This window comes from Sceloporus occidentalis, unplaced genomic scaffold (genome assembly GCF_023333645.1).
Source record: "Sceloporus occidentalis isolate IW3139 unplaced genomic scaffold, rSceOcc1.0.p SCAF_16, whole genome shotgun sequence".
Lineage (NCBI taxonomy): Eukaryota > Metazoa > Chordata > Lepidosauria > Squamata > Phrynosomatidae > Sceloporus > Sceloporus occidentalis.
The window spans coordinates 4,898,815-4,910,967 of NW_028316996.1; the positions used below are offsets into that span (position 1 = coordinate 4,898,815).

A 12,153-nucleotide genomic window follows, 5' to 3' on the forward strand; every position below is an offset into this window, starting at 1 on the left:
TCTCCTTACTGGCTGCTGCTGGAGTGGTTGTGAGGTGGAGGAAGGTCTCCCTCTTCTCTGTGGTGGTTGCTATAGTGGTGGCTGAGTGGAGGAGGGAGGTCTCTGCCTTCCTCGAGCAGAAGGCAGGGAAGAGGAGCACCACGTATGCAGGTACGTAACATCATGCCAGTATTTTGAATAATCTAAACTAGACTTGTTCAAATGGACTAAAAACCATAAGGGAAAATATTTAGTTTAGTTTTTGGTTCGACAATGAATTTTGTATCACGCTCTTTAGGTTCGGTCAAAACTTGGAAGGCTTTTTACATTTAAAATAAAAATTAATTTTCACGCTTTTTCACACTCTCTCACATATTCACTCTCTCACGTTCTCATTCATGTTCTATCTCACTATCACATGCTCTCTTAATGTCTCCCTACTTTCTCAGATGACTGCTTCTGTGTCCTTGTATCCTTGGTCTGCAGCTCCGCTTCTTCTCTTGCATCTTCTTTTTCTACTATCTTCTTTTTTTGTCCACTACTTTGTTCACATGGGTGAAAGTTTAACTGCAGTCTACATAGGTATCTTGGCTAAGGCACTCTCAAGAAATTAAGTCAGCATATATTATTGTACCCATCAAATACACTTATGTGTGTGTGCTCAGAAAATTAGCAGGTTTCCGGCCTGAAGTATTCCTTGTTAAAGTATTTTGTAGTAAACCCAGTCCTTTGTGGTCTACCTCTGTTATTTAATTATCACTTCAAGATTAAAAAGAAGGGATTTCCTTTCACAGATATTAGTCTACGTAATCAATATCAAGCCATAATCAATGGCAGAGATTAACAAAACATGATTCAAACACAAAGCAGGGTACATCTAATAGGTATATGGTGCTTACGGGCAAAAACTGAGTAAACTGGAGTTCAATCAGCAGTTCAAACTACAAAATAAAACAATTATTCCTGTTAAAAAGACACCACAATGCCGTATTTGGGATATTCAAACCTTGGGGGAAAGTACTAACCATCAGGAGGAGCCACAGCTCTAGAGCTGAACAAAAAACCCTCCTCCTTGAAGCAGACAATCATTGAGATCGATGGGACTGCTTTGGCACACCTTTGAACTCCTTGATATGGCTATAAATTATCAATGGCTAACACCAATAATGTTCTCCTGCAAGCTTGCTTACCTGATGCGGCATAAGGAGATATGTTAAAGCTCCTGAATTAGCTATGCATTATACAGGGCCTGATCAAGTCTGAATTCCTGTGAATTTCAGGATGCTTCCTGGTAATGGTACTTACCAGTTCTAGACGGGATGTCATTTATCCAAAGTTCCGTCTAGCATAATTATAAGTTTCTCAATTTCTAGAATCCACAACACCTTAGCTGGTATATTTTCAGAGGATGTGGTTGGATTTACACAAAATCCATACTATTACCATACACACAGACTTTCTAATTACCACAAATGCAATTAATACACCAATATACACTGCATACACACCCCATACATTACATACATACATTGTTCCCGAGTCCGTAAAGCTTTTTGCAGTCTGAAACAGTGAGATTGATGACGTTTGTTAAATCGTTTGTTAAATCATCATTTAATGTTAGTACATTAGATGGAAAAACATTAATCAGTCTTAAAGATGACTGAACGGCGTGAGTCAGTTGCTTGACATGATGTACTCTGTAACCAGAAATCAAGAACATAAAAAGACATAAAACAAATGCTTGATAGTTTGTAAACATGAAGGTCAAATCATCTTTGAAGTCACATCTGTCACATTCTTCATATATAGTGGTTGTCTGGTGAGACTGCAATTATCAGGACTATGAAAAGAGACATTGGACAAGGAACAAAAAAAAATCTATATGAAAATCACTGTTCAGTACTTTACTATTATGTAAGTTATGGTGAGTAAAGGTGATGGAAAACCCTTCCACTAAAATTTAGGGGTATGTAGAAGAATTATTAAACACTCATCTACAGACACCAGACAAGCCAGAAGGCTTGTTGTTCCCTCAGCGCCATGAGATTTCTGAGGGAACAACAAGCCTTCTGGCTTGTCTGGTGTCTGTAGATGAGTGTTTAACAGTACTTTACTACCAAGTCAAAATACTGTGATTCTCATAGCCACACATGTAGAGAACGGGAAAGTGAATCTAAGCATTTTATTAATTCATATTGCGTCACAAGAAAGGAGATGCTGGTTCAACCGGTTCATGCTAATGAGTGGCTAGCATTCTTGTCCACGCTATTTCTCAACACATCTATCCACAACAAAGGTGAGCTTAATTCTCTTTCCCTGGTTGTTTTGCCAATACTGAGTTGGCTTAGTCAGAGGAACGAGGAGTTTGTTGGTGCTAAAAAAAGTACAGAAGAAAGCCCATTTGTTTGAAAAGATGTCATATAGAAATTATAGATGTTTAGTTGATGATACCTGATGTTCATGTAATAGCTAAAACGTTATTGTGATTATGCAAGCAGCTTAGGTGTAAGCAAATACTATACTTTATTTTAAGGTTAGGTTAGTCCACTATAGATTTGAAAGAAACATTTGGGAACTTAATAATAAGGCTGATGGCTGCGAGCTCAATATGCATCAGAACTGCGGTGAGTGATCGGTCACAATGGACAGGGGTACAGAAGGGATACATCCAGCGACGTATTTACCTTTCTTGCAGCCCTAGACTCAAGCTTGGGCAGCACCCCAATCTACCCCCTACTCTGTCAGCGTGTGCACTGCATTAAGAAGCACTGCATGTCTTTAAGACATGGAGCACCAGGATATGATGTCATGGCGTCCATTGCCTTCTAATGTAGTCTATGGCGGCTGTGTAGAGTTGGCACAGCTTCCATAGTGTAAATGGGCTGGTTGGGGAGCTCAAAGATCTCCCCTGTAATTGGTCTATTGAGTAGCGGAACACCAGGGAGGCTGATCTCCCAAGACAGCAATCTATCCAGTAGGGGTCACAAGGAAAACAATGCAAGAATCAACAGAGCCCCAAAAAAATAAAAATCAAAATTAAAAAATCGATTTCTGTGCAAAGGCAAGATATTCAGCCACATCTGAGAAAGGAGATGAATAGTTTTTTTCATTTTATTGGTAAGCACAATACACTTTTTTAGCTCCCCTCCCATGTGATGGGGATGCTTTTTTGTTAGTTGAGAATGTTAAAATTCACTAACACAAGCCTGCCTTAATACCATCTGAATTACTGAGTCATGGAAAGCAGCAGCGATTGGGGGTTATTCTGTTATTATCACTAATTTGGTTTGTATTTCGAACTCTCTAATGGGTATTGAGCCACTTAGGAATGAATTTACATCTAAAATATTTGGCCAACATTCTTAGGGGATCTAGATGTTACATTTTAACTGTTTATTTTTCTTTTTTGTGGTTTAAAAAGTTGCAAGTAACTCCTCCGTAACTGTCAAAAATGCATCACAAGTCACCTAAGGTTTTGCTTGCATGGAATAACAAACCCTGAGTAGTATATCTAGAAAATAACATATTGTGTAATTAATAGTGTGCTCTTACATGCAATATCCTATATTATTCGTATCAACCCCCTTAAGCAGAATCTAAATCAGATCGTATCATCATGTAAGATAAGGAAGTGAAACGAGACAGTAACGTCAACAGTTAAGTCAACAAAAACACCAACCATGGTGATCACATTAATCGGTTAGTAAGAGGGCAGCAACTTCAGGAAATAGAATAGACTCCATATCTGAATCACTTAGAAAACCTCAACTACCATCGGAAATTCTAGTACCTATTTTAAAATGTTTTTAATGAACTATTACATTTCTACACATCTTACCATCCCAGGAATCTATCTATGAAGACTTAAATGATTTCCATCGGCGTGAACAGCAAAGTCTTTTTCTCTAAACTCATTTTCTAGAGTTTGTAAATTAGTAAGAACCTGGGAGATTTAGTTATGTCTGATCACAAGACCAAAGCTTTGTTGCTTAGCCGCAGGAAGGAGGTTAAAAGTTCTTTCATTAAGTTCTCATCAATGCCTTTATAAAATCACCGCAGGCCTGTTAAAGCATCAAGTAGCTCCCTCTCCTGGTTCAATGTTTCTTTCTCACGTCATTCTCAGTTTTTATGTGCGTTCTTTAAGTTTGATGTGATATCACAAGATGTGACGACTTGGCTATGCATGATATATAATTAAATATATTTATCAAAGGCGGTTATTCATCAAAATGTAAGTTTGTAGGTGAACGGTGGTGGCTTCATACATTACAACTTACTGACTTCACTAGGCTTCAGGATGGGCCAACGTCCACAGGATTTTGTTGCACGAAGGGCTGATCTAATCTCACAGAAGTCATGTCACTGATTTAACTATACATTATGCGAGGCCAACATGGCCCTTCTTGCCAAAGAAACGTATTGGCTGACCAGCCCAAATAAAGTGCTGCCTTGTATAGATGTATAGACTTATATAAAGGAACCAATTAGTCAGTTATACATCACCCATACTGCAGGGCAGCATTTTATGTGGGCTGGTCAGCTATATGTAAAAATTATATGTCCTGGAAAACACGGCGATGCGGGCACCCTAGTGGTAAAAAAAAGCGACCTCTCGGCTATCATAACCATTCAGGTGCTTATAATGGCTGGAGTGTCCTTTTGATTGTATCCCTCTACTCAGTGCCTTGCCTATTTTGCTCATATTTCTCCTCATTTCACCTATAACCATGTCTGTTTCTTCGTGGGCCTCGTCTTTGCTTTGGACTAAAATAGAAAAAAGATTTAGCGTCACATCAGAGATCTCTTTTCACTTCCATCTGAACAAGAGACCTCTGAGGTATGGTGTAAAGAAAAATATATTAGCGTAGGATTTATGAGAATTTATAGAAATGTTTCCACTTCGAGAAATTTAAAGTGTGCCTTTTATGCTATATTTTAAGCATGTATGGTTAACCTTGTGCGCCTTTGGATTAACCTGCAGTTAACTGCAAACACTACCTTAATACTAACAATAGCAAAACAAATGTGAGTGCTATAATATTTCATGATTCATAAAAAAGTCAGAATTGTTTCCCTTCTGGGAACTTCTGTGGATCAGCTAGTCATGTGACAATTAAAAAATAGCAATACTTATGTATATTTTGTAAATATTCTACACGTTGTTTTATTTATATGATCCAATACATAATAAATGGATATAGACACAGCACTCCCACTATTATGTTAACGCATGCACACGTTTGTTACTGGCTTAATCAAGATGTGCTTCAGTGTAAAAACGTTTGCAGTTTGAGGAAGTGTGATCCTGGGCGCACCCTGTAGGCACGTGACCTCACCAGGTCACATGACAGAGCACGTTAGACTCACTGGCAGCGTGTGAATCTAGCCTGTGAATAGGGAATCAGGGGGAGAGAGATCTGCAGAAGGCGCTGCTTTTACATGTTATAGTCAGTGTGAGTTTATTAATAAAATATTGTACAATTAATTGGAGGAATTGCTGGTCTGTGTTATTTACGAAATCACACAGTATGTTATTCAGTCTGTGTGCATACAGTGAAAATATGTGACCAGTGCTCACGTGACATGCTACATCATCCACCCTTATCTCACATATTCACTAAAAATTCGTTTTATTTCGTTAGTTCAAGTTGTTAAACTTACTCAGAAGTTATTTATCGCACCGATAATACCAAAATTCCAAAGGAACTTACCTGCATTAGTAGTTGTATTAATATAAGTCATAGAGGGGTGTTGGAGAAACATAATATATGAAACTATATATATATATATATTGTATAGGTATAAGTAGCATGCCCTTCACATCGGCACGATAATTTTATAAGATCATATATAACAAATCAGTGTACATGTCATTTACAACTTCTGAGGTATATATGACTTGCCAATATTGGTAGTCAGTTTTGCATATGAAGAGTTAAAGTTTTATGCTAAGATCTGCGTCGTTGCAGGCTGTGTGTTTGTTTTTGGTGAAAACAGTTGAATTTTAATGCTATTTTATTCTTCTATTGTAAGGAGAAAATTTAAAGCAATTGAAGGCAGAATCGCAATGTCCTTTGAAACAATGAAGGACGGCGGAGACAGAACTTTCCACGATCCAGCTTCTCTTTCTGATCAGTGCCTCAGTGTTTGTAACAACTCTAAAGCACTGGCATCATCTCTGGATTGTGAGACGCAGGTACTAAAAACAGCAGATCAACTAAGTGAAGTGCAGGTTACCACGAAAGCAGCAGAGCCACCAAACACCAGCGGTAAAGACGAGGGGGCCTTGGGAACTGAAATGTTACTGTCGGATGAAGAAGATGCCATCCAAGGTCTGTCTTTACTACCCGTGGAGGATACGGTGGAACGGAGAGCCCTGTGTTCACGGTGCAGGTGAGTAGATCATGATTAGGAATGAAGTGGTCTTATAGACCACCATTGGTATGATCCAATTATCAGTGCCACTTCTTTAGCTGCTAGCACGACTTTGCATCAGACTCACTTTTTATACGTCTGGTTATTAGAAGGATGGAGGAGTTTGAAGGGTTAATGTGTTAAAGCTGTGGACGGCATAACTACTTAATGCTGCATATACCTTCAGTTGTCGATAATTAATTTTTAACATTAATCTGCAGTTGTTCTTAGTGAAACTCACTCATTTGATTTTAGGCTTTCTTGGCTATAGGGGCATAATGTGTCAAGGTTCAGCCCCAAGTTGTTTATCATAAGTGTATTCTAGTTATCTCTTCTCTATGCTGTGATCCAGATCAGAATAAATATTACAAACAGTTAAAATAAAAGACACAGTAATTAATGGTACCCTTTGTGTTTTTTATAGTGCATAAATTGCGATGTAAAGTGTATGATATTTGTATGTTTAATATGTCATTGCCTGATTTTTTTACCTCCCAAATATCCTGTTTTTTGCTGGGCAGCCCCAATTTCTCTGCTGAGAGCAGAGAGGTGGCTCTTCTGGTATGGTGGGCAGGGGGTCCTGCCACCCAACTATGCCCCCTCCTGGGTAATGCCCATTAAAAATAATGTTTAGTGAATTGACTGTATTCCTTTAGTGCAGTTTTTGTTTGATATGCTGGTGACAGCATTTCACTTTTAAATCGATTCATATAAACCTATTATATGAGTGTAATTATATACACGTATAGTGTAATATTTCTATTTTATTATGCTCTTTTTATGGTTACGATTTTGTAACGGCTATATTTCAGTGCCTGACTTATTGTCGATTGATGTTAATTTTGATGTGATAAATAAATATAAGCTTGCACAGCTAAATGCATCCAAATAATTGTAGCAAGCATATAGATAACATTTAGTTAACATTATAAAGTTTTATCAGTCATACATAAAATATAAAATCACTTCTCATTCATTTCTGTATATTATATAATGTGCTAATAATTTATTATTCATTGCACATTGTTAAACAGTGCTATTCTGCTGAATTTAATACTCTTGCAGCTAAAAGCAGTATTCGAATCGTTATACCTAGATCGGTTGAATGGCCAAACTCTTTCTGGTGCCCCATGGAGGCCAACAACGGATATATATCAAAATACTTTGTAAAACATGGTAAAATAAATTAATAACTTACCTTTAGGAGAAGCTGCAGCTCAATGTTCATGTTTTCCTGCCGCTGATTGGCTGCTTAAAGGTCTCCAGTTGACCGCTTTTTTCACTTGAGCTGAAGCTGATTGATGATGAGTATGTTCAACCAAACACATGTCCTACAAGCTAGATACCGAGAGAGAGTCAAATGCGTATGGTGGGATACTGCAGTAAGGAGGACCACCGAAAATGTAAAGGGATCACTCGGCTATCATCTTCATTAAAGAGCATATGATGGCTGCTGTCCCTTTATTCCCATAAAACATAGCCTCTTTCTTATTTCAGGGAATGCTTAGTTGTCATTTGACAGTAAAGCAGGTGATTAAAGGTTGATTTATGAAGAAGGATCTGTTGCACCACCAAACCCCAAGGTCCACAGGTGTTTTTGTGTCATTTTTGTCAGGTGGTAATTATTAATAAGGATATAAAAAAATCATAACCCTGCTAAAGTAGGAAATTACCCCACATTAGTTTCACTAACTTGCATTGCAAGCGGCAAATAAGTATGTTTGTTACCTTACGCAAAACTCGCTTAACTACCCCCTGTTACCCACTAAAATAATAGCCCCTCAAAAATTCTGCAAAGACTAAGCGCATCTGCTAAAGATTATTTGCCTAACATGTTAGATGTCTCAATAATTTGTTTTAGTGGAACATCACCTTTAAATAGTCTGTGTGTAGTAATGTTTTGGCATGTGGTTTTACTTCTGTAGTAGTTTATCATTTTATATTAACAACGGATTGTTTCTGTAAGGAGGATTTATCCATTGGCCAATTTGCCCCAAAGACCCTGCATTGCCTTGCTCTTGCCAAGGTGTTTCAGTTTGTGATAGGGATTTATTATAAGCTTCTACTGGGTGGGGCAGGGGGGTCCTGTGGAAAACAAGACTTTTTTTTTTCTGGACTGTGTCCCCTCCAAATTATACTCCACTGAGTGGCCATCCTTTTTGGCACACATCCAGCATAATGTTTACTGAACAGCAACACAATGGCGATAACGTTTTGATATATTGGTGCAATTGCAGTTTGGTTGTTCCTAGACTCCTTGTCATCCCTAAGATGTTCCTAAATTACAACTTGATTTTAAAAAGGCTGGGAGTGGGGAAAATGTGAACCATACATGGCATACTGTCCCTATCCTACAATATACCCCCTGGTTTGCCAACTAACCAAACACGCTTATTTGTCTGATGAGCTTACGGTGGCCTCCCAGATGTACTTAATTTGTTATTATCTGCAATAAGAGACACGTTAGGAGCAGACACCGATATTTCTTTAAAATAACGGGGTGTGAGTGTTCTTGTCATGGTTCGATACTTTGTCTGGTTGGCCAAGCAGTCTTAGCACCCTGATCTATTGACTGGTGTCATTTACTTGCATGTGTACTTTTTCTGTGCTCTGGTACATATTTTACGTGTCCATTCACCACTCACCCAATAAAATGCTCAGTAAGTTATATTCCATAGAGAATCAAACTTCAGGTGAACTCGATATTGGCCGATGGTGGAAATAAAACAGGTTAATAGAGTGTTTAACAAGACACTGCCTTCTTTTTCCCATCCAGAAAAGAGACAGATGTTTGCTTATTTCTTTTTATGAAAAGAACACAACTGGAGGATGCATGCATATTGACATGTATTTAAAACAAAAAGAAAGGGAGACAAACCTCTCAACCGCTATTTAGCCCCCCTAATTTGCTTCTAATTTAATGTGCATGGGGAGCATACTTATTTTGTTCTATTTTCTAAATGTATAATGCTTCAGAATATAATGTTATTTTATACCTGAAAAATAGATTCTTAAATTACCTGTTTTGGTTTTTTTTCCTTATAACAAACCTGGTCCATTACATTTTTTTACATTTTGAGTGCATCTCGTGTGTGACATGCACAATTTAGTATTATGTAGATGTTTGCTTCTTTTGTCTTAGGTATATATTCACTAAAGCAAGCGTTGACAGAAGAGTTAGCAGGGGAGTTGTAGTTTCCACTTGTTGACTTCATCATACATTATAAAGGGCCAACCCCTATCGAGCTTCTGAGGAGGGAAGAGCTTAGCTGGCACTGTACAATGCATAGTTTAAACGGTGAGATTTATTTAAAGCCTTCTATACCGTTAAGCTATACTTTATGTAGGACTGGCACAGACCATTGTTTGCCCTTCCTAACGATTAGTTAAGTGAGAGAGTCAAAACCACAGCTCTTCTGCAAACTCTCCCTTTTTAGTGAATAGACCTGTTTGAATATGTTGGAAATTACTATATACATTTTTGGAGCAGTCATTAATAATAGAGGAATAACCATAATGTTATGGTATTCGTGTCTGTATCGTTATTGTGTAATCTACGACCATTAATCAATAGGTAATCGGAAATGCTGATTTAGTGAGAAAAGCTATTTAGTTTGTTGTTTTGAACCCTGTTGTGATTCTGCTGGCTGGGAAATCAAACGGGCTGTCTTTGCACTTCATAAAAACCAAATGCTTTAATATCAGTCTTGCCTTGTCATTGGGTTGGGTTCCGAAGCAAAACTATTTTAACACAAAGCCCAATGGAAGAAAATGTTTTCCTCCTTAAGCATGCAATACAGAGCTGTATACTGTAATGTAGATTAGCATTGACAGAAACCTGGTTTTATCTAATGTTCCAATAAACCCCCATTGTTGTCGGTCGGGATATTTTAGGTGACCACGCTGAGCTGATTATTGCAGTGTTGATGGTGTCCATTCCACCATAGAATGACATTAGTCTGTGCCCAGTGTAAATCAGAAGACAATAAAGACCTCACATGTTTGGGGATATCATACCTGATGAAGAATGTGCTTTCTGATGTCAAACCTTGTTTTTAGTACGTTGATTTTGGGTTTCTGACTAGGCATGCCAAAGGATTTTCCTTTCTGTAGCAATCTTACAACAAGAGCCACATGGAGTCACCCCTGTGTTTTATAAACTAAGGTTGTACTCCATTTATGAATCTAGACCGCTAAAAAAAATCATGAAGCTATTAGAATACCCTATAAAAAAATTCATCTAATAAATTGATCCCGAATAACCACCTATTTTTGAATAGTGATTAAAAATATGACGCACTAGTAAGCGCGGTAATTCAGCACAGTGTTTACACAACTTAAATGTACACCTTCTAGATCGGAATATATTTTAATCCCACCGATTGATGTATCTTGAAATTCTGCAGATGCGGATATGTGCCTTGGTTTGGTTCCTCTCCATGTATATGCCTTGAGGATAAGCTGGGCTCATGATGATAATTCATTTTATTCATAAAGTGCCAGTATATATTTTTCTGTGCTATACATGCTTTTACTCTCAGATTCTAAAGTGAGATTCGTAACAGTTGTTTGTTAAACCGTCCTTTACCAATTATATTGGAAATGTGATTTTGAAAAGTATCTGCAATAACAGCTGGTGCCTTTTAAATGTAATCAGTGGGTGGTCTGCTCCAGGCTGAGATGACACACACAGACCTGCAGTCCAACATGTATTATGTATGCATATGATTTGCATATAATGAAGCAACACATCATCCAGCTGAAAAGAATTTACATAGCAGATGCATATTTTAAAGTGCCCTGGTCCCCTCCATATCCAGGTTTGATATTGTCCCCTGAGGGCTGTCCTGTAGCATGTTCTATGTGTCTGTCAATATATCTGCAGCTGATAAGGACAGATGGGATTGGATTTTAAGGATTGCTCATGTTACAGATAAATTGGTTTTACTTATATTTTAATCATCTGCCTTACAAGTCCCCGTCACTGTGGATTCTGTTCTTTTTGCAGCCTGCATGGCTTTGCAGCCTTTAATTTTAATGCGGTTAATTAGGGTCTCGTTGCTACCAGGGATCGTGTTTTTTCTCCACTGAAGTATTGTGTGTACTTTCACATAAGTGGATGTTAAAGAACAATGACAGCCATTGCCCCTGCTAGTAGACCTTTTCAGATCTTCTCTGATTTTCCGTTTCATGCAGAAAAATGAATGTCAATGTGAAGGGAATGCCGCTGAGGTCCACCCATCTAGCGATGGAGATTGGTAGATATCTAGGTGGGAGCTTACTACGTCCACAATTCTGTTTTAGTTCTTTCATGTAGCTATCTAATCCACTTCAGAAAAGATAATTTATTTAAATGAAAGGTAATATTTGCACAAAATAAGTGTCTTCAGCATTTTGGGTAAAAAACAAATCCAATAAAACCCCCATATTACTTACTTACCACCGACCACTTTTGGTTCCTCACTTCCTTGTTGTGGACAGCCGCAGTGCCATAATGTTGGAGAGAGAAAACAGTCATAAATAGTAAGTACCGTATTTGCTGGATTATAAGACTACCCGCCAAATCTGAATATTAATTAAGAAAAAGCCTGAATATAAGACGACCCCATAGGAAAAAAGTTTTACCAGTAAATGTTAATTCATCTAAACAATTTTTTTAATAAAAGCTGATTGAGAAAAATATTTTGGTTTTATTTCCTTCTATTTTCCAACCTGCCCCCCAGTTATGCACATCTGCCCCACAAATGCCTTGTGCCCCAT

At 37.9% G+C, this 12,153-nt stretch overlaps 1 protein-coding gene across 1 annotated transcript in view; it reads left to right on the top strand.

Annotated features, from left to right (window-relative positions):
* Window positions 1-6,046: 6,046 nt before the first annotated feature.
* LOC149302961 (tRNA-uridine aminocarboxypropyltransferase 2-like) overlaps window positions 6,047-12,153 on the top strand; it is a 78,145-nt gene continuing 72,038 nt past the window's right edge. Inside the window, exon 1 of the mRNA XM_089481723.1 lies at window positions 6,047-6,372. Coding sequence (XP_089337849.1) covers window positions 6,047-6,372 — 326 coding nt within the window. The remainder of the gene's footprint in view (window positions 6,373-12,153) is intronic.